Raw genomic sequence first — 23,447 nt, 5'->3', positions numbered from 1 at the left:
AAGACCTGTGGTAATTTACCGCCACCTAGCGATCAGGTGTTTTTATTGCAGCTTAACGTGCCTTAGAAGGGTGAAAAAAAAAAAGGCGAGGAAACGTTCATGCAGCGCGCTCGCCTTTTTATGACCTGTCCTCGTCCTCTGTCCCCCACCCCGCCCCGACGCATTTCGGTGTTTTAAGTCTTAGTGCAGACTGTGGACAAATAGCAAACAAGAGACAGGAAACTGAAAGCTGCACTGGGAGGCAAACGTGTTCAACTTGTTCGGAGATTTGCCTCTCTACGCAAACAGCCTTAAGCCTAATGCAGCGTTAAAGTTGCAGGCCATTTTAAAAAGAAAAAACGACCCAACCCAAATGACAAATTAAAAATAACACGATCAAAAAGATAAATTGAAAAATGCGGCACGGTTAACTAATACTTTCTCATTCAGCAGCAGATTTATTTGGGGAAACCCAAATTCCTTCTCGTCTAGTCGAAAGCTTTTAGTGCAAGGCAGCTCCACACTGGAATAAAAATCACCAGATAAATTTTGGAAATAAATGCGTGCCCCCCTCCCCCAGTCCCTGTCACTTAAATTTATTCACGGCTCTGCGATTGTTTCGACTGTTTGTGCAAGATCCGATCGCCTTTCTGTGGCCAACATTTACTGTATTGTTTCCACCTGAAAAAGAAAAAAATAAACGCTTTTAAAAATATTTGTAGGCATCCGTAAGGCTGCCTATTGTGGGGGATTATATGAGGCAGTTGCCTTTATATGTTCCAAGTGAGCGGCAAAATGTGTTTTAGATACCGGGTGAGGCTTGAAGAGCTGAAGACGGGTTTATCGAAACGAGGTGTACACTTGTTTCATAAGGAAAGCGCCTTTCTTGCACAAAATAGGTAGACTTTGTGCGCCGCACTCAGTGTCAGCGCATATTTCCAGCAGTTTCTCCCGCCCTCTCCCCCCCAACAAAAAAAGAACCCCAAAAAAACCCCACAAAAAAAATAAACGGCTTGGCATCCTTGCGCAGCTTGAGTACCCTGACAGCAAAGACGCGTAGAATTGTATCCTTCAGTGTGATTGTCCATTTTAAAAGTACGGGACGTATGTCAGGCATTGTCTGTGAGCTTATTTTATTTACTTAACAGATATTACAGTGAATGGAAATAAATCAACTCGAGGTCATCTTCAATAACACAGCCGATAGCCTACTTTAATACAGAATGAATTGCTTGTCTTTTGTAGCAGAAAAAGAAGCCTATTCCACTTATCGAAATTGTGTCGATTATACGTGCAATTAATTCCGGCTCAGCCATTAACTAAGTGTTGATTCCGCTGGGTATAAAAGAAGCCCTTTAACGGCTGGTGAGGCTGACCCTCCCCTTCTGTACGAACACGGCAAACATTTAGCTTTTTTTCTTTTATTTTTGTGTTATAGATTTGAGTCTTCACTCCTGTTGTGTGTCATTTTTATTGTGTGTGTGAAGATGGAAGTCAGTGTGATGTAGCCAGGCTCAGAGGCATATAGGCGGCAGAACATGCGCAGTGGCCGCTCGTGCCATATTGGAATGAGGTCGTGAACGAGAACTGCGTTAAGCTAACGGCACGCTGCCGAAACAAAGCCGGAAGTATCTGCGGATTAATCCTCGTCACAGCAAAAGCCCCGCTCGTTGCTCGGGCAACGGCTGTAAAGCGGTGGCTCGTAAAGGCGGTTTTATTGTGAAACGTCCCACCGGGGCCTCGGCTTTTTATTCGCGCTACGCTAACGCTGCTGAGAGCAAGCAGGCGGAGAGGAACGGCATCTAAAAAGCGACTTGGAAAAACTACTTAGCGGTAAGGGGCCGATTTTGCGACTAAATATTCACTTGGTACGCGTTGTTGCGCACAAATTCCTGGCGATGTTTTGTGCTGGGGTGGCGCATTCGCCTTTTTTCCCGTCTCTCAAAAAGATGAGTCGGGTTCGGTCGAGTGTAAGCGCCCTTATTGCTCGTCAGCCTGCTCTTATTGCTCAAGCCGTGACGTTCAGTAACTTGACTCGGACACAGGCGGTTTTAAACCATGTGTCCGAGGAGTCCCGCACGGCTGTTACACGCTTACCCTCGTGTTTTTTTAATTTATTACACGGAAATTGAGCACATTTCTCCGGCTGCCTGTGTCATGTTCCGCTCAGTGTGAAAGTTAGACCGTTGGCGCTGTAGTCTCTCTCTCTCTCTCTCTGCAAAGCCATTGCGTTGATGGCCCATCTCTCTCTCTCCCTCTCTGAATGCTGCGGTTAGTCGGAAAAAGCGGCGCAATCTTAAGCTAGTTACAGTTCAAGGACCGTGTGGAAGTGTCCATGGATGTGCCCTCGTGTAACTCCGTATATTTGTACCGTGTTTAAGTCTTGCATAATGAAGGTTGCACGACCTCATCCGATTTGTGTTGCTACCACCAAGCAGGCTGCATAAACTAACTGCCCCCCCCCCCCCAATCCCTCTTTCTCTCTCTTTTTTTTTTTAAATTCCTCTAGCTTTTTAACGCGGATAAACGAGATGATGCTCGAAATGTCTGCGCTTTCCCGTCAGATTCACCGTTCACTTAATGCACCCTATTATTCATCAGCCCCCTTAACTTCCCTATTGTGCAACTTGAGTGATCCGCTGGCTGGCAGCGGTTGCTCGGGTTGACGTGCCGCTGTGCAACGAGCAGCCTTTACTGAAACTAAATCGAGCACCTGAAGGAAATAGGTGTTATTTAAGCGTGCTGTATTGAGGAAATTGGTCTTTTCCATTTTTTGCCTCCTCCCCCTTCTTCTTTTTCTTCTTCTTTATTTTTCTTCTTCTTTGGATGTGTAGTTGTCGCAGGTTTCGCTGGGATGTCGCAGTGATTTACGGGAGCAGGCCAACTCTTATTTGTTGGGCTCTTGTTTACAACCATTACCTCCACATTGAAGATGTCAGGGTGTCTGAAGTTATTTAAATCGCCTCGGAGGGTGAGAGGTGTGTGTTTGGTGATGGGGGGTGGTGTCTGAGGAACAACCAAAAAGGCTGCTGTTGTGAATTTAATGGTATCGTTTTAAGATGCGTTATCAAGAATGACATAGAGTTTCAACCTTATGTGCTAGCCCTTTAAAGGTGGTTTCGCCTAAAACCAAAACTATTCTCGCTTTCCTATTGTGCTATTATTATTGACCTATAAACCGTGTGGCTTTCGTGTCATGAACCAAGAGGTATCAGTCAGACAGTTCTGCCTCTGTAGACTCAATAGAGGATCATTCTGTTTGTGATGTGAAATTATTCTACTGCAACACCTCCTGGCATTTAACATAACCTCATATTTCATTGTACACAGTTTATTTTTTTTACCACATAAAATGCTCCTATTAACACATTGGGTTATTTAGAGCATGGTGGGCTGTCACAGTTTCCAGATGGCTTTGTTGCTGGTGATTTTTTTTTATTATTATTATTTTATTTGTCACATTTCATTGGTTTGAACACCACCAACAGAACTCTGGTTTGCAAGAAACCATGAAAGATTTGATAGCATTACAGGTGTAAATTTATACCAAATGCAACAGATACGTTTTAGGTTTTGTGAAGGTCAGAGTGTGGGCTGCTAACTGTAGAAATACATTTTCAGTCACTGGTGGATGACATTTAATAGTGCTTGGGGAAGTGACTAATTTAATTGTATCGAAAGCAGATTGTGTTCTAGAAAAGCCACACAATGTGTAAAGACTTATTTAGTTGGTTTGCGTTTCCCTCCCCGAGACATCAGAGGCCCTGAAAGGCATTATTGAGAACGCTCAGTGGCATGCTAAGTGCTGATGAGAGTATGATTCGGTGAGTGCTTGTAAAGAGGATGTAGTGTGGATGTCAGTTGTGGGTGTGTGTGCATTTGGCTCTTTCTCTTTCAGGTTCAGTCAGAGTCTTGGCTGTAGAAAGATTCAGGCAGAGCTGTGGTCCACACAGACCACTTTACTTTATATGAAACAGGGGAAGTTGCTTTTCTTCCTGTCTGCTGTGGCAGTTACACAGCAAAAGTGCTGCACCTCATGGACTCAACAATTCCCTGTGAAATAACCAACTGCATGGGAAATGTATCCATGTTCCACTCATAGTGATTCTCAAATGCTGACGTCCTCCTATTTGTTCAAGAAAACATGATTCAGTTTTATGTTGTTTGATTTTTGTCAAATGTATTTATTTAATCTGAAAATCCTATTGAGACCAAATCTGGCCAAGGTAGCAGCCATACAAACTCCAAAATATCAAAAAAAAAAAAAAAATGCAACAAGTACCATAAAATAAAAGATCTACATAATTATATACAGTATAATTTAAAACTAGTGGTCTCAAGAAAAACGTCCATACGTCTCCTTCACTGCATTCCCTATGGTGCTTTTAAAATCAGCGCTAGACATAACTGTATTTAGGTTTGGGTCTTTCATGTAGGCACAAAAGAGAATGGGAATGACATGAATTTGGATGTCTCTGCCTTGCTTGTGGGTGTATTTTTACACAGCTCAAGTAAGATTCCATGTAGATGCTTCTATTTCTAGCAAACAAGATGGAAAGATAGGAAAGGCAATACAGAAACCTCACAAATCTCAGCGTTAGGGGCTAAAGGAAACAAGTTGTGCCAAGAAGGTAATAGGGAAGTTGTTCAGACTACAGTACAGAGTACCCGTTCTTAGAAAAACCATAGCCCTTAGTTTGCAAAATATTTTAGCAATTGATTTGACAAGACTTTAAAATATATCGTGTCTTCGGGTGCTAGCGAATAAAGCCATGAAAACAGCCAAGGTGAGCTTTAATCCTGTCAGGCTGACTTTTAACTGCAGTTTGAGCAAAATGGCTATAATGTGAAAAAAATGTAAGTGGTAAAACATGGTTACATTGAAAATTTAAATTTGCAAGTCATTACATTGAACAGTTTTAGAACAAAATAGTTCCTGTGGCTTTTAGGGTATAATTAGTGGTACGTATTTGCATGATCAGGGTTAGGATTCTGAGCGAGTACTTTAAAAATGTATCCTCTAAGGGGTCCCAGTGACCAGGAAGCATGAGGAACTTTTAATGCAAACTCACGTCGTCAGAACGTAAATGTTACCTGAAAATCCTCCATGTGTGAACAAAATTATCAAGGTATTGTGCTCGCGTGCTTGGAGGGAAAAATGAAGCAATCGAAAAGAGAATTTCAATTAGAAAACACAGACTTCTTCATATATGAACAATAAAATAAGACTGATCTGAGATGAGCGCTGCACTCGCTGTTTGACTGAAGGGTGTAAAAGTCATCAAGAAAACAGTTTTCAAACTGACAGGGTGTTCAGAAGCAGAAAGGGAAAATACCTCACGTGTTTAAGCAAAATGAGGAAGCACCAGCAGACTCCTCACAGGAGGACTCATTGTTGAGCACACATCATTAATCACTGAACTTGAAGAAACTGAGAAAAATGTAATTTCTTTATTGCAGAAATGCTAGAAATGCTGCAGCCACAATAATGTCAATCATTCCCTTAGCTTTGTGAGTATCAGAATCCAAAAATTCTGATATTTAAAAAAAATAACAATAATCAACTAATTAAAGGAAAAATAAAGCGGTCTAAAAGATATTTGGATATGAAGTGTCCAATGAGTCACAGGTCTGACAGTGTTTCTGTGTAATAAGTGAAAGTGTAGTTGTTAGAACAGCCTGGGATCTGTGTAAAATTGTGCTTATTTCTAGTTACAAAGAAATGCAAAGAAATCTGAGGCTCCAGTCCCTAAGCACTGGATGGACATAGAAATCTTTGTGATGGAAAGGGTGCACTAGAGATGCAGGTTTCTCAAGAAAAGGAGAAAAACAGACTGTTTACATAAAGTGGGTGCTACATTTGTGTGATGTCATTATGGATGGTGATGGACATAATGCATTATCATTGTTTGAGTTTGTGAGACCCTTTTTAGGGTTCTGTTTTTCTTTATCTGTTGTATCAAAATGTTAATTTTAATTAAGTACAGAATAAAAAAAGAGATATCAGTTTAGAACGAGGCCCCTAGGACCCCTTGGAATCTAGCTTTTTTACTAAAGGCTTGTAGCTCTGCTCCTATCTCTACTGCTCTTTTTCCACTCTGGTGTAAGGAGTGTGCAACCCCCTGGCCCCCCCAGGACAATGAGGTCCTCTGCTGCGTGTTTGTGTATGTGCTGGAGGGAGGGGGAAAAAGGCAGATCGAGTAAGGGACAGGGTCGCGGGTGAAAGGCGGCACTGGTCCCGGCGGAGCACGGGGGTCGCAGTGGTAGTCCCGCGGTCGGGAGGGGGTGGCTTCTGATGGCGGCCTTGGTTTTAATAGAGACATCAGATGTGACAAAGACGGGCTGACAGGGCGCCTGAATGGAGCTGCAGTGACAGACAAGCTCTACTCAGCATCCCATACAGCGTGCTCTCCACCATCGTCACGCCCAGCGCTCCGCTCTTTCTCATTCATGCCACTTCTCTTGTTGTATTAACTTATTTCATCTGGCTCTCACAATGCCCTGGGTTGGGTTTCATGTGTCCGAGATTGACGTGCGAGTCCGCATTCATGCGTTTGTTCGTTTTCACATTGGGCAGGAAAAGGCATATGACTGTGGTTTTAAAAAGAAGAACCCAAATGAGTTTCACAAGTAGAGAGGTGAGGTTGGATGAGATTAGCATAGCTACATATATTTTCCAGCTATCGTACCATCTGGTGCGTTACTTAGTTGGTAAGTCCGGGACCAGATAGAAGCACTTTAAATATTAATGTTAGATCTTCTCTAAAGACATTGGCAGCCTGATTATCAAGAGGCAGCAGTCCTTGATTTTCAAATGGCTCAGGGATTCAAACTAATGCAAATTCTTTTTTTGTTTTTGTTTTGAAGCACAGTTTGCAAATTAATGCTGTTGAATTTTCTTTGTCTTATGTCTGCTGTTTGACCCAGTAATGCAGGTTACTCTGCCTGCCATTGTGATGCTTTCTATTGTCTATGGCGAGTGGCTTACATGCTGTTAACTGATACCGATGTTTATATATTATAATGATATAGATGGTGTTAAAATAAAGGTATAGGCATAACAGTGGTGTGCCACAGATGACTATTTGGAGCCTGGATGAGTGCACTGTTTTCATTTCTGTGTTTCATTCTCTCTTCTGCCAGAGTTTTGGAGTCCTAGTTGGCCGCGAGGGCACCAGCATGAGCCAGGAGACACTGGTGTCTGGTAAGAACAATTGTGTGAACAAATGTGTGAAAGGCAAAAAGTTTAGGGAGGTTTTGATTATGAAATTCAAAACCATAATTGACATTTAAAATAACAGTTTGGCTACACAAAAGTCTGGAGTGACCCCTCATTGCTTTATATTGAGCTAGATAAGTGTTAATAGATGCAGCGATTCATTTAAACATGGACAAAAATTAATGTAAATATAGTATATGAGGAAATATTAGAGGTGGAAAAGGGGCACATTTTAATTAACTAAAAAAAATAGACATTTGTAGAACAGAAAATTAACCGAACCAATTGTGTGAATTTGGAAAACAAACTAAATTCAAATTCAAATATAGAAATATCCTTAGTTTTAGTCTTTGTCAGTAGGCAATATTTGTCATGGAAATGTTTATTGAGACTTGTCTGCGAGTCAATTGCTTTTAAAAAGTTCTGTATTAGTTTTTGATTTTACTTATGCCTGACATGTGCCTTCCATACATAATACGTAAAAAAACTGAAACTAATGAAAATGAAACAGCAAACCGATAATTTTCCAACAATAAAAACTAAGTGACACAAACAAGCCCACTCTGGAAATGTACTTGAACTGAATTGAAAACAGAAAGTCAAAACGAAATAGAAACAGAAACTAGTTAGAAAATACAAAAGCTTTAATAACTGTGCTTCTTGAAGGGGATTCAAAGCTCTTTGGATGTTGGCTGACTTTTAATCTTTCGTGATGATCCCACGCTGAGGTCCGGGCCAATCCATGACTGATATGGTTTTTCTGCCCAGGTGCTATCCAGTTTACTGCACTGGCAGTGTGTTTGGGATCTTTGTCATTGCTGAAAAATGAAGCTTTTGCCAGTAAGCGGTTTTTCAGCAATTTTGATAGTTGCCCAACACCAGTGATTGAAATGCAGTCCCACACTATGACAGAACCTCCATCATGTTTTACAGATGGATGCAGACATTCACTGTTGGACCTCCTTTCCTGTATGCATTTTTGCAACAGGCTACTAGTAACAAAGGCCCCATTTAAATTGGTTTCTTGCTAGTACGTAGACACAGCACTACATCATCCCTTGTGTTCCAGTTGTTATCTTTAATGCTTGCTGTTAAGTGACTCAACAAACAACAAAAAACATTCCTACAAGAAATGGTTAGCTACAAGGACTGTGCTCAAAATAAATATGGAAAAAAAACCCCCAAAAAAACAACAACCCAAAAATATATATAAAACTGCAAGTGACCCGTGGATATTTGTGCATTCCTGTGTAGGACAAAATGCTGGAAAGCAGGTTCATGAAGAAAAATGCGTTTGCATTCCAGATGGAGACTCTGCTCAGGATGCTCCTGACTTTAACTGGGATGATTACCTGGAGGAGACTGAAGCCGTGGCTGTGCCCCATCACAGCTTCAAACATGTGGGTGTCGACAACCTTGACAGCTTACACACATTTCTGGATAAACTTGTGCTAGCTATTTATGATGAATTACATAGCTTCTGTGTAAAGTCTTCAGAGAGACTGGTGGGGTCAAATGTCATATTAAAATTTAAATTGAAGTTTTTAAACTGCCCATATGGTGTTTCATTAATGTGCTAGAAGGCATAGAATGAGGAAAACAAGCAGTCAGCACCATGTCTGAATGTTCTTTTTGTAGTAACAACAGAGTCACCACTGTCACCATTTTTTTCTTTCCCGACTAGTGTAAAGTTGGCTCTAGCTGTTACATTGTTACAAGTTACTTCCTGTATAGGCGCAACTTAAGTTATTCTGTTGTCAGATAACCAAAGCAAGTAAATGTGAGTGAAAATTAAACCCTTTTTCATAGTAACTCTTGTTAATTCTATTAACTAATTACAAACATGTGCCTCACATATGGGCAGTCCATACTGCAGCGCCTTTTTTTTTAGGTTGTTTTGATTTGACCAGCTGTAATATGCAAAATGCATTGAAAAGGTTTGGAGATGTTGAGGAAAACTGTGGGTCAGGTTTTGAAGTAATCCAAAGAAATCTGACCACATGTTCTTTGCAATCCAGTGGATTATATGACTAAATATTTCCATGTGCTTTGTGCTCATTTTAAAGAAACCTAATCCAACCCTGTGTTCTCTGGATACGTTACTTGTATCAAACAATTGGAGAGTCCTTGTGTTCTCTCATAAAACTAGTGTTTTAACCCATGTTACTTAAGCTGAAAGCTGGTAGGTAGATTTATTTAGGATGAAAACCAATAGAATAAAAGTCTTTTCTCTTATGTTGATTTGAGCTCCTGTTTTCCGTTCTCCCCTCAGGTGGACCAGGGCCTGCAGACAGGGCTGACTCCAGGCATGAAGCTGGAGGTATGTGTGCGCTCTGAGGCTGACAGCCCTTATTGGGTGGCAAACATCATCACCACATGTGGACAGCTGCTGCTTTTACGTTACGAGGGATACCAGGATGACCGCCGTGCAGACTTCTGGTGTGACATCATGACGGCAGACCTCCACCCTTTGGGTTGGAGCCGGCAGCACGACAAGACAATGAGGCCCCCTGAAGGTGAGGCGCTGCTGGGGTTGGCATCGTGATTTTTGAATTGTGGGACGCATAGTTAGAGCTGACTGATCTCATAAATCACAGTCAAGTAACCTTTCTGTCTTTTAAATGGAGAGAGCTCTGCAGAGACAATGTAAGATTTTGGGGGGTTTTCTTTCATGCCAAAATGTAATTTAATGTTGGAACTCAACTAGGCAATTGGACTTTTGTTCATCAGTTAGATTTAAGTAATGAATATTTCTGTTCCCCTGATGTGCTGCTGGCACAGTTGCCCAAAGGTGAAACACTGGGGTTTCCCTTCTGATGTTCTCGCTTCATGAAAAATAGATTTCCCACAAAATGGGTAGGCGAAACACTGAAGGAAATTAACTTTTTTCTTGTGCATTTTTTACATTAATGGAGATTAAAAAAAACCTTGATACTTGTGTGTATAAACAGAAAACATAACAAAACAAAACCAAATACTTGATTTACCATTATGGGATGTGGTAGATGACACAGATGAAAGTTTGATTAAGATAACATCTCACCTTCAGTATATGATCCCGCTAGTATTTTTTTTCCTCTGTTTTATAATTGATGTGATGCTTCAAAGCAGCTGTGTGAGGAAAAATTAGAATTGGGATGTGTGTAATGCTAAAGACCACCAGCTTTTTTGGTTAATAAACTAAATGGTGTGTGTGAATCATCCACCTCAGGTGTGCGTGAGAAGCATCAGGACTGGGAGGCTTTGCTGGAAAAGGCCTTGGCTGAGGAGTGCAGCGCGCCTGCCAGCCTGCTGGAATTGGTAAGGCAGGGGAAGGAAGCAGCTGTCCTTCCAAAAGGCTACTCACACCCAGGGTGGGGTGTTAGCTTTTGGCATTTCGGTACCCACCCGTGCCAACAACAGTCTCCTCTATCAGGGCAAATTTACGGCACACACTGTGCACTCCCATGTGTCATATCACTTAAATGTCAGATAATTACAAGTTACATCCTCTCACATTAGACGGGCAGTTGAGGAATTGTGGATATATTAGGGAAGGGATGTTGAAGATAGAGCTGCCAGGGATGTGGAGAGACGGAGGCAGGTGATCAGCTGTGATAACCGATAAAGGGAGCAGCCGAGAGGAGATCCTCTCTCAATATTTGACTTACCTTTGAAAGTAATGGGGTAATATTAGAGCTTATTCCAAATTACTATATTAAAATTCAGGCCCAGCAGAAGGAATTTAAAGCAGCAGAAGTCAGTGTCTTTCTTCCTTTTTCCCACTTCTTAGCTTTTCTGTCTTCATTTCTGATGCCAGACTCCCTCAACATGGACAATTCCAGTTTTTGTGGAGAAATGCCATCCTTCAGAGACTTTTCTTTTTTTTAAGCTGTGCTTTGCTCGCAGAGTTTCTCTTCTACCTTTGTGACATCCACATTTACCTCTTCTGTCAACTCTTTCTGTGATTATTTTATTTGTTACATTTTGGCCAGTTTGCCTTTGATTGTTGTCAAGCTAGAAAATGTCTCTCCTGCAAATATTATGTAAAACCTAGCAACCAGTGTTGCAGTGTATCCACAGGCATTCATCTATAAATGTCATCCCAAACAGACTTTGCCTCACGCAGCCCCATATCACACTCTCACCTCCCTTGCTTCGCGGTCAGAACTTTGGTTTCACTGTGGTACTCTTGGCCAGGATCATGCCAGCCATGCTGGAAACCATCTGAACAAATTTATCTTGTGTCTCATCTGATCAAAGAATGCGCTTCTATTATTAATAAGGCTTTTTTGTGCACTTTAGCACAGTTTAATCTTTTAATTTTGTGCCAAAGAGCAAGCAGGGGAATTTTTTTTTTCTTGGCTGGTATCCATAAAAGCTGACATCAGCACAGCGTGCTTCACACTGTCTGAGCTGTTGCAGAGCATCTCATTTCTACTCAAAAACTCTGTGCCAAGTCTTCTTTTAAAGTTCTTTTTGTACAAGTGGTTCTTGGCTTATTCTGTAACTTCTGATTACTGTGGAAATGTGTTCCAATAATTTTTTCCCCTGATCTTCCTCTATCCTTTTCCGTCTTTGTGAACTCTCAGTATCAGATTGCTGCATTGATTTTCTACTTTGGGGTCTGTATTCACAATATAGTATCTCTGAATATTTTGAGTGTTTATGATAGGAAACGGGCACAGAAATAAGGCAGTTGTTAGAGATGAATTGCTTTTAAATTTTAATGATATTGCATTCATCACTGTTGCTACTTAGTTATTTGTATTTTCCTATCTGTATTTTAAGTTTAGATTTATATCTCTAAGAGCCATAATAAAAAAATCAACATTAGAATACATCTCAGCTTGAACTAAATAAGATTTTATCTGCTGAAGTCTGAAGTATACAAAACACAAGGCTCTGAGCTTTTGTTTACACCATGAATGATGTGCTGCTGGAAGCAAATACACTGTAGGAGCAGCCTGTGAAATTCTTCACATCCATTAGTTAGCTTTCAGTCACCGTGCTTCAGTTCTGCCACTTAGCCATGCAGTGCATTCTCTCCACTGCAAATTCCTCTCCTTGTCTAGGCGTGTGTTTGTGTTAGTGTGCTATGGGCTTTCCATTTACCACTCCTGGCCCCTTTCCAGCCCCAGCGTGGCAGAGACCCAGTGGAGCTCCTGTGTGCGGGCTGCTACGTGGAGCTCCAGGATAGCGTTGACCCGGGGCTGGCCTGGGCTGCTGAGGTGGAGGAAAATGTCGGAGGAAGGTTGAAACTGCGGCTTATAGGCACAGAGGGTCTCCCAGACACACCCGCAACTCTCTGGCTCTTTTATCTCCACCCACGCCTACACCCACCCGGCTGGGCCAAAGAGCACGGCTGCACCCTCAGGCCTCCTTCAGGTCAGTGGCATCGACATGGGACAGGTTTTATTTCCAGAAGTAAAGGAAGTTCCTTTCTTCTTCATCTATAGGTTTCTGAGCAAAGTGCCATTGCATGCATTAGTGACAGTTTAGAAGAAAGGACACGTGGACGAACTATATGAATGCATTTTAATTATCAAGTGTAATTCTATTATTTTTCTATACACTGGCCCAGCAACAAAACTTCTCAGTACTTCCTGCTAGACCTTGAAATTAATTTTCCATGCAGGATTTGATAGATCACTGCTAATACTTTTGAAGTGGATACAGTTTGTTGGCACTGGAGGCTGTAGCTCTATCCTTACTGATCTGTCTTCTAGTACCACCAAAAGTCTTCATTTATTTTAATACCACCCTTTTTATAGCTCAGATACAGAACAATGTTAGTAAAAGGAGTTAATTAGATCTTTTTAGATTACTTTTTCTTCTTCGTAAGATGTTTTTATTGTATTTTTTTTTTTCAAAAGCAGTAATTTGATTTCAGCCATTTAATTTCTGTCTGGAGTCCAATATCCTGTGATAAGAAGTTTCTGTTTTGTGGTTGCAACATTGTGGAGAGCGACATCGATTTTTTTTTTTTTTGCTTCCCTTGTTTAATTAACTGGGAGCAACTTTTTAAAGGTCCAGCTACAGACCAAGCTGACATACAGGCTGTGTTTTACCAAGTACTGCTTTATACTTTGTGTTTATTTAGTCAAATTCAAAAGCATGCCCTTGATAATCAAACATTACCACAGTTATCTTTAACAGTTGGTCTTTGTTTCAGATCTGTTAGGTCTGCGGACAGAGGAGGAGTGGGAGGACGTGAGACAGAGGATCAGTGACCTGCCTCAGGATGAAGCTCTGACTGCAGAGTTAACTAAGGTACGGTCAACTGCGCTCTTTATTTGTTCTTCCCGAGCAGAACATTCCTCTGTTTATTCACGAGTTAACATTTGATATTTATGCTTAACTGAAAGCGACATTCTCCAAATCGGGTGCTGAAAGATTTTTAAGACCAAGGCTTTTGGAAATGGCTCTTCATACAAGCGTTTGTTTGTCTCAGGATCAACCTGCCATCTCTGCTCATTGTTTCAAAGAAGGGATGAAACTAGAAGCTGTTGACCCTGCTGCTCCCATTTCCATCAGGCCTGCAACTGTCACCAGGGTAACGGAATTTCCCATTAAATCTGTGTCTTCTGTGCTCAGTTTTGCTTCTGTTTACTGAGAATTTATTTGCTATCATACTGCAGTGAAACTCAACTTACAGCGAGTTATTGGCTTGCCATCCACTTTCTATTTCAGAGCAGGAAATAGAAAACGCTTTAAACTATGTACTATTCTTAATCATTATTTTCTTTATATGTTACAACAATATATGTAACACAATCAATAATCAATCATTTTTTCATCAGCTCAGCACTACTTTTATCTTTTTATTGTTATATGTGCAGTGTGAAAACAATTCAATACACTGTTGTTGTTGTTATTATTATTATTATTATTATTATTATTATTGCACTATTCTCAGTCTTTCCTCTTCAGACACCGGGGATGCAGCCAAATGTAACAACAGAGTTTCATATGCCAGAATGAAAGCTTCCTTGTAGTTAGCTTGAGTTGGGCAGCGATGCCATTTTACTTTAATATTTGTATGTGAAATAATCTCAAATTTTAACAGCACAAAATGCTGTCATTTAAAAAATGCTAAATATTTCTCTACAGTAGATTCCTAAGAAAATGGTCTGCTTTGATGATGGGCTCTCCCTGCTTTTCTGCTAAGCACAGCTAATGGCCCCTCGTTTACTCACGTCTGCAAACCTGCGTACAGGGAAGAAACTTAAATTTTATCAGATCGAGTTCCAGTGTTTAAATTATATGTGAAAGTGACTCATCACTGCAACGTGTTCTGCAGCATCTTGGGCAGCAGGTTCTAACTTGTGAAAAGGTTGATCTTTTTACACAGAAGTGTGGCTGCTCTGCTCTATCAGAGCTAAAAATCTGAGTGTTTCTGTTTGGTTTTTTAAAATAAGCCCACTGGCATAAAATAATATAAGCAGAGGGAAGGACATGTAAACCAGAGGACTTTGGGGGAGCCTCACAAAGCACCCAGAGTGTCCATGCTGTCTTTATTCAGTTAAAAATGTCTTTATTCCGTTAAAAAATGTTTATCCAACATGCTTACATGTGCCTGAAACAATAGATCATATTAGAAATGCTAAATTGCTAAAAACTCAACCAGCTCAGTGTGACTACAAGATAAAACATCTGACAGTCTCTGGGTCCGGTGTTGTATATTCCAGGTGTATAATGAGCAGTACTTCCTGGTGACAATGGACAACCTTTGTGATATTGAGGAGTCAGAGAGTGCTGGGCGATCCTTCCTGTGTCACAGAGACAGTCCGGGGATCTTCCCTGCTCAGTGGAGCCTCAAAAACGGGCTCCCACTCAGCCCCCCACCAGGTTTGTTCTGTCACTTATCACTTTTTGACAACTTGAAATCAGACAGTTCATGATAACAGTGGTGAGATTGTTTGTGCTGTCTTGCTTTCTCTCTAAATTGCTTTATTTCCTTCTCTTGTTGGTGTTTATTGTATCATGCACAGGATACCAGGGTCCAGACTTTGACTGGGCAGACTACCTGAAACAGTGTGAAGCTGAAGCTGCTCCTCAACATTGCTTCCCAACTGTAAGTAAACCTTTTTTCTTTTCTTTCTTTCTTTTTTTTTTTAGCCATCTGTCTTGCAGATTACTGACCAGAAAAATAATGATTAAAAGAAAAAAGAAAAACTTGGGTCTCACTATTTATTCATGCTTCTGAATTGAGGGTTATTTGTTTGTTTGTTAGTTATTTTTTTTTATATGAATTGAGTTTAAATAAAATAATGTTGTTTATTTACATGATGGTGCATCTAAAAACTAGGCTAAGTTAAAAATTTGAGGAAAGGGGAGAAAATAGTTCAATAAAACATTTTTCTGATATAGTTTTGAGAGAGACTGCAGGAAGCGAAGATAAAAAAGATAACAAATAGTGGAAATATTGGTTTTCCTTGATTGTGTCATTGCTTATTCTGTTTTTTCCCTTTTGCCTGTCATAAATGACCAAATATGAGAAATTACACTTTTCAGTTTAGCCATGTGACTGACGGCATAATCGGATACCAGTGATGAAATGTATCCCAACTGTGTAATGGGGTTGTAGAGCAGGTGACCCACTGTGACTTCTCTTGCTTTTTACGGGAGACTCAGCATGTTGTTTTCCTAATGGACAAATTTCACAAAAACTAACCATCAGCCATCCTCCCTCGCCGTGAAACAGCTCTCTCTGTTTACCTCCCAGGAGCAGTGTGAGCACAGCTTCAAAGAGGCCATGAAACTAGAGGCTGTCAACCCACTATCACCTGAGAACATTCACGTGGCCACAGTCACCCGGGTCAAAGGGCAATACATTTGGCTGAGCCTTGAAGGTGAGCTGACTACTGAAACTTTAGTAGATGGATTCAAATGAACAATTACAATATGCACAGTTTTTTTTCTGCTGTTTTAAGAAGAAAATGCTGACATAGTATTTGAATGGCAGCAGAAAACAAATTTGCAGCTAATTACGCAAAAGGCAAAGTTCATTTGTGCCTCTCTATTGTGTGCCTTCCTCCTGTTTTGTATGTACTCCTCTTGTCTATTATTTATTTTTGTTGTCCTACTATTTATATTTTTATTCCATGTACAGTTGGTGTGGAGCACCCACACTTTAGTTGTACATGTGCAATGACAACAAAAGCCTATTCTATTCTTCTATTTTGAAAATAATCTTTCATTTTAAAAGAAGCAGTTTCATGTCTGATAAAGAGTGTGTGTGTGTGTGTGTGTGTGTGTGTGTGTGTGTGTGTGTGTGTGTGTGTGTGTGTGTGTGTGTGTGTGTGTGTGTGTGTGTGTGTGTGTGTGTGTGTGTGTATTCTTGCAGGTCTAAAGCAGCCCATGCCAGAGCTGATAGTTCATGTGGACTCACTCGATATATTTCCTGTCAGCTGGTGTGAGACAAATGGCTATCCACTTGTCTACCCTATTAAGCCCTCAGGTATACAACATGACTCATCATTGTAGAGTTTCATGGTAGTGGTGGTTACCCAGCAGCTTGAATAAGCCTTTTACTAAGAACACAAATAGAAACAAAATACGATCTTCATTTTATCGTGACGTTGGAATAAATAGCAATGAAAATCAGTGCATCCGGGCACACGTTAATCTCTCCTTGCTTTTCAGTTGAGAAAGAAAAGAAGATTGCTGTGGTGCAGCCAGAGAAACAGTAAGTATGAGAGGAGGGGTGGGGTGTGTGATTGGTGGTAAAGTGGACTAAGCTCAACAGCCTTTCAACATCTCATTTAATTTTCATCCTTTTACAGCAGAACTCCCCCCAAGTCTTCATCACCTGACACTGTCAAGCAGCAGATAACAAACCAGTCGGAGACAGGTCAGTTTGTCTGATCAGTTTTTAAGACCCTATATATTATGTTCGGTCTGCTGCTTATCTACTGTGGTGGTTCCATCATATATATGTTCTTGTGTGAACGTGTGCAGGGCAGGGCAACGGGAAATACTGTTGTCCCAAGATCTACTTCAACCACCGCTGTTTCTCAGGGCCCTACCTTAACAAGGGACGCATCGCTGAGCTGCCTCAGTTCATCGGCCCTGGAAACTGCGTCCTCGTGCTCAAAGAGGTGAGAAGGCTTGGTCAGCTGGTGACATGTCAGATATTTTAGCCATTTTGATATCCAAAACATTGTTATATGACCAAATATCAACAAAGCGAATGCGTTCCAGAAGTAAAAATCCCATCCATATTCTCCATAGAGATTTTTATTATGAGCCATAAAGTTGCAAACATCCAAAGCAGATTTAGGACAAGCTACAGCATTATGAAATGCCGGAAAGTGTTTCAATGGAAACCACAAGTCTGCATGTATATCCGCCTTGTTTTAACAGAAACATCTTTTATTGTGATGCTGTGGAACTACTTTACCCACAATCCTCAATCAAAACAGTGATGACTCTGATTGGTGGAGGTTGCTGTTACCATAGCAATGTTTAAACCCCACCAAATGCCAGAACACCAAACTTCAGAAACTGTGAGAGCGGTGATTACAGTCAGGAATAAATCACTCTACCAATAACCATGCAACTATGCTGTAGTTTACTACATATACACAACACAGACTACTAAATGTCCAGCCATATAAAAAATGGACACTTAGCACTCAAGGGTCAGGAAGTAATTTGCTGTGGAATCAGGGGTTATGGGATTAATAATTCTTTCACCAGTAAAAGTAATTATCTGCACAGTCTTGTGCCTGGCCTCTTTTCTATTTCTATTTTATTTTTTTATTTTTATTGTCATGTTTCACCTCGTAGCTGGTTGGATTGGTTCAAGGCTTGAAACTCTTGGTACAAGGATTTTTTCATTTTTTTATTTTTTGTTTAATGGAGAAAATGAATAAGGAATTCACTTCCAGAAATAGAATCCTTCAAAACGTGTGCAGTAGCCATTGTTCTGCGTTACATCTTTCTTTTGTGCAAATTAGTCAGTGTTAGCAATGTCCTAAATTGTCATACTGAACACTGCAAATGTAAATGCCAAATTAAAGGTGGCAGCTTTGTCACTGTGAGTATAATCAAGTTAGGATTTCACCCAAAGCACTGTATAGCACAGCTAGACCCAGGTTCTGAAATTGTTCAGCTCGTTGTGTTTCCTCAGAAACTAGTGAAATTATGCCTATTAGTTAACAACACAATGTTATACTGTACAGCAAAAATCTTGTCTCAGGCTGATTAGGGATTTTTGATGTTAAGAGAAAACACATAGTGCTACTAAAGTATAAAATAACAAATTCTTTTCATCGTTTTCATCTCGTCTCCAGGTATTGACTCTGCTGATAAACTCGGCCTACAAGCCCAGCCGTGTGCTGAGAGAGCTGCAGCTGGACCAGGAGAGCCGCTGGCAGGGCCATGGAGAGACACTCAAAGCAAAGTGAGGAGACGCGTCATTTAATTCTTCACTCAAAATACTCAGTTCTTCAGAAGAACCTGTAGGAATAGAACAAGTGCTTCCAGCTGGCATATTTGACAGAACAAGCTGGTTTAAAAGTGTACTTAAAGCACAAATAGGTACAGACATGGGTGTATTCACACCGGAATCAGGGGCAACCCACTAATACTTCAGTAAAGTGGTGAATAAGATGATAGCATCTAGGTTTCTGTAAGGCGAGATCTTGTTAGATTACATATCGAAGCGGTTTTGGTTTTGAGTAACTGAAACTTTTTTTCCAGCCCAGCACTTTGTGGAAAATTAGTCACATTTACCATTGCTTTTCTTTAAACATCAGGTACAAGGGAAAGAGCTACCGGGCCACCGTGGAAATAGTCCGTACTGCAGACCGTGTGGCAGACTTCTGCAGGAAAACCTGCATTAAGTTAGAGTGCTGCCCGAACCTGTTTGGACCTCGCATGGTTCTGGAGCACTGCTCAGAGAACTGCTCTGTCCTCACCAAGACCAAATACAGTAGGTGGCAAACAGGTCATTGAGACTTAAAATTATTTCTCATTTCATCTGAAGTGTTTGTTTAAATAGCTAGAGAGGCAATATAAACAACCTCTGATATTCATGTATAATATCTTAGAAATCTTTGTATTTGTTGATCAGCTGTTATAAACTCTTTGAGATGCAATTAGAAAACTCAACAGATTTCTAATTGAATTAGAAAGTATATGTGCAATCTGGACGTTACCCGGCTAATAAAAGACTCAGATCATGCAGTGATACAGTGGAAATCCAGTAGAACGTGTTTCTGTAACTGACAGCATTTGGCATTTGAAAGACTGTGAATACAGTGGCGTTTATCAGGAAAAGGAACGCCATTGCAGACGTGATACGGAATGTCTAACATTTCCAACCAATATTTGTAATACATGCTCAGCATTGTGGTGGCACGTGTAAACCTCTAAAGCCCCAACCATGACATAATTGTTAGAAATTAATGTTTTGAAAATTGTAGAAGTCTCAGAATGCATATATTAAATTTAATAGGATTAATGTTACTTTTTATTATCTGTTTGTTATGTGTGGAGCTCCATAGTTGTCTACTAAAGAGGTTTTGCACTCCAAAATAATATTATTGTGTGTTCTATGCATGTCTCCTCCTCTTTTGTCTGCCATCTCTTGGGGCAGTTTGTTTTTGCAAATGTGTTTTGTTTTGTTTTTTTATATATATATATGTATATATATAAAAACTTGTATATGGAAATGTAGGTATTTAGAGATTTTAATTAAGTGATATATTTTTATTTTTATATAAATTATTATTTTTTTTTTTTTTGGTAATTTCTGAATATTTTTTTTCCTTTTACAATTTTCTTTTTTTTATGGTGCTCTCGTGGCTCCATAACTTGTTCTCATTTTGCCCAAAGCTTATTCACCTTCAGTTCATTTGTGTAGCTCGTGAATAGAAATGATCTGTGCCTTGAATGTGAATATTCTGAGAAATTTATTTATTTATTTTGCAATAACCTTTTGGCTTAGCGGGTATTCAGTGAGCACACAGAGTTGGTAGAAAATTGGTGTCAGGGTTGGCCTCTTTGATCTTGTGTAAAACTTTTTTCTTTTTTTTGAAGCACAAAGCCACAGATTTGCTGATATGTTTACTGCAGCTGCATCACAGTGTTGTGGTTAACTGATGCAATTCAATAGCAACAGACAAATGATTATGCTTTCTCTTTTTTCATCTCATTCAGACCTACTGAACAGCCTGTTTATCAGTGCTTTTCTTATAGAGAGCGTTTAAGAATACAAGCATTAGAGTCAGATTAATATCCATCTGTTTCAGTGGTGTATTCAAGTCTATAAGACATGCCAGATGCAACATGATAATGACACAACAGGTTTGTTGTTTTACCATCAGCATATTACTATGGAAAGAAGAAGAGTAAACGTGTTGGTCGTCCACCTGGAGGCCAAACTAATCTGGATGCTGGAGTGAAAAGAAGGGGGCGGAGGAGGAAGAGGAGGAAGCAGCTCTTTGTCCATAAAAAGAGACGCTCATCAGCTTCCGTTGACAACACACCTGCCGGCTCTCCACAGGTACCCCAGAACTCATGTTACTTCTGCATTAAGCTTTAGGTTAAACGAACTGTGTGAAGTGACCGCTTGTCATCCTTTTGCTCACAGGGCAGTGGGGAGGAGGAAGATTTAGATGAGGATGACTCCCTGAGTGAAGACTCTGGCTCTGAGATGCAGGACGATCTCCAGGATGATTCAGAGCAGTCAATTGGGAAATCTCAGCCCACCACACCGTCCCCTTCCCCGCCGGCGACTCCCAGGCCGACACGCAGACGCCGGAAACCCCGCTCCCCCTCGTTCTCTGATGATGAGAACCGCCCCCCTTCACCAAAGGTGATGAAAATTACAGAGAGGAGCTTTGCAATATTTCTAATTATGTTTCCAAGCAGTGTATCTGTAATTAATACTCAGCAGGTTCACAAAGATTTTCCACTTGTTCTGCGCTCTGCCCCTCCAGTTGCACTCTAAATAAATGTCTTGTGCTTTCTAACATTTCCATTTTAGTAACATTTTAAAAGGTGTTTCTGCCGCATTACGGTCTGTCCCATTATGATGCTTGAAAGAAACAAAAATGTCTCCAATGGCTGTTTGACTGTGACCTTTTACTGCTTTTACACAGCTATTATTTCTTTAATGAAAGGTTTAGGTCTGCTACCCGTCTCAGCATCAATTGCAAGGGTTAAAATGAGCTGCGAGCCTTTCGTCTTTGGCAGGGAAATCTCAGTCTGTCTGACTCACACTGTCTATGTGTTTGTAGACGCCAAAAGCTGAGCCTCCTCAGAAACTGTGTTTGGATACCAGCCCCCTGGAGTGGAGCGTTACTGATGTGGTTCGTTTTATCAGGACCACTGACTGTGCGCCTCTTGCGAGGATTTTCTTGGATCAGGTATGAAAAATACTCAGACTTAATGGCCGTGGCCATTAGGGATAAGAGCTCACTCTGCTTCAGTGCAATAAGTGTATATATACACTTGTACTGTATCCATGGTTAGAAATTGAAACATTTTAACATTTCTCGTGTGTTAACCCAAAAACAAGCTATATATAGAATGCATCTCACATGAACTCGTGTGTTGGCAGGAGATTGACGGACAGGCGCTGCTGCTGCTGAACCTCCCGACAGTGCAAGAGTGTATGGACCTGAAGCTGGGACCGGCCATCAAGCTGTGCCACCACATCGAGCGGGTCAAGCTGGCATTTTATCAGCAGTTTGCTACGTAGCTGACGGGGGACCAGATGTGGGATGTGACTGCACCCTGTTCTGTGTGTTAATCCATTCAAAATCAATGGGTTGTTTTTTTTTTTTTTTTAGGGGGGTGGGGTTCCCCCCTAACACTGGACCTCATTTAGAATCCTTCCTATTCCACAACCTGCGTGGACATGATAGACGAAGCAACATTTCTTGATCCTTGGGGAGGGGGAAAGACAGCTGAGAAAGTAGAAGACCCAAAGGAAGGAACTTGTGGCTCTTTGATGGCACAAATAAATGTAAAGACACATAAGTATAAATTCCTTAAATTCAACATATTTTGACATCAAAATAAACCATCACCAAGGACTTGCTTTAGGTTTAAAAAAGAAAAGAGCTTGGTTTCTGTATCTATTTTAATTAATGCTGTTTGACTAATTTGTATCTTCAGAGTGTTGTGAACCTGTTTTTTTGTTTTGTTTTTTTGTTTCTTTCCCCCTTTTCTTACCCACTTAAAAAGTGACTTAGCGCCACTTCTAGAACTCTTGTTCTATTTAATCATACTTTGCAGTCCGCTTAGGGCAATACCACAGGATCAAAGCTTTTAAATTGTAATACTATGGGATAAGTAAGTAATAATCTCACTAAGTAATAAGTGAGATTAACTGCCTTCTGATCTGGTGACTTCTGTGGAGAATATTTAAAGTGTCTTCAAAAATGTATTTCGGTGTATTAGTTAAAGAAAAAGAGTAATTGTTTCTTCAGAAATCAAACTAGACGATGCAAAGAGTCTGCTGCCCAGTTGTGAAGCGATAGTTTGAGTCATTGCAGGGACTGCATTAGATTTTATTTTAAACATGCAACATGTATATCAAGATCCGTTGCTAGTTTTAAGATGGAATACTTTATGCCAAATTTGTATGTTTAATGTAAAATGGGGTCTTGATCTTAAGAGACTATGGCTCTCTGGTTTAAGTCTCAATATGTGAAATGATTTTGTACTGCAAGCACAAGCAAAACCATGCACTACATGGTGGTATGCAATTATGACACGTGCATGTCTGTATATAGTGTACATATTCAAATATCTTCTAGTGCAACAGGGTGATTTGAAAGGGGGAAAAAAAATCGTCTTTGTGCATATGTGTAAATGCCCAAACAACATGATATATTTGCACAGAATAGGTCTAAACTTTGCAATATTGGGTATATGATGCGAGTCAGTTTAGCTACAGTTGATAAAAACATTTTTAACAGCAATGGGTTATTTTAATTGCTAATGCTAAATGAAATTAGCAGTTTTAAAGCAAGATGATACTCTTAACATGCTTTTGTAAGTCGTTTCTCCCCTCGTTTTTTTCAGTCTGTGTCGTGCGATTTGATGTAACGTTCTTCAGTTTGTGTGATGTTTATGTGTTTACTAATTTTCTCGTAGTTCCCTTGTGCTCAGAACAATAGCACAGGCCTCGTTTGAAGATTATTATCACTGCTATTTAAAGACAACACTGCAATAAAAGCTGAACAACACTTTTTATGCGACTCGTGTTTGTTCCTCCTTTCCCGGCATGCACTTTGTGGCTACGTGC

General features: G+C 40.4%; 1 protein-coding gene across 5 annotated transcripts; it reads left to right on the top strand.

The window, feature by feature from the left end:
* The first annotated feature begins 1,628 nt into the window (after positions 1 to 1,628).
* Positions 1,629 to 23,396, top strand: sfmbt1 (Scm like with four mbt domains 1). 5 transcript variants are annotated; one of them, XM_086291632.1, is made up of 21 exons: positions 1,629 to 1,812; positions 7,123 to 7,183; positions 8,453 to 8,598; positions 9,471 to 9,714; positions 10,410 to 10,498; positions 12,313 to 12,565; positions 13,353 to 13,450; positions 13,632 to 13,733; positions 14,869 to 15,028; positions 15,172 to 15,254; positions 15,906 to 16,032; positions 16,527 to 16,640; positions 16,826 to 16,868; positions 16,969 to 17,033; positions 17,141 to 17,280; positions 18,478 to 18,587; positions 18,943 to 19,133; positions 20,515 to 20,693; positions 20,781 to 21,005; positions 21,430 to 21,558; positions 21,753 to 23,396. In XM_086291632.1, the coding sequence occupies exons 2-21, from the start codon at positions 7,159 to 7,161 to the stop codon at positions 21,891 to 21,893; spliced, it is 2,664 nt and encodes an 887-aa protein (XP_086147758.1). In that variant the 5' UTR covers positions 1,629 to 1,812; positions 7,123 to 7,158; the 3' UTR covers positions 21,894 to 23,396. The 5 variants fall into 5 exon arrangements, with proteins under 5 accessions (XP_086147758.1, XP_086147757.1, XP_086147760.1 ...); XM_086291631.1 differs by having other exon boundaries at positions 1,630 to 1,812; positions 16,966 to 17,033; XM_086291634.1 differs by having other exon boundaries at positions 1,631 to 1,812; positions 8,504 to 8,598; positions 16,966 to 17,033.
* The last annotated feature ends 51 nt before the right edge of the window (positions 23,397 to 23,447 follow it).

The sequence above is a fragment of the Aulonocara sp. 'chitande type north' Nkhata Bay genome, linkage group LG5 (assembly GCF_057382095.1).
Source record: "Aulonocara sp. 'chitande type north' Nkhata Bay isolate Kocher_YH1m ecotype deep benthic linkage group LG5, A_spYH_male_GT1.1, whole genome shotgun sequence".
Lineage (NCBI taxonomy): Eukaryota > Metazoa > Chordata > Actinopteri > Cichliformes > Cichlidae > Aulonocara > Aulonocara sp. 'chitande type north' Nkhata Bay.
The sequence above is the reverse complement of the archived record's forward strand: the minus strand, read 5'-3'. Positions and strand labels throughout refer to the sequence as shown.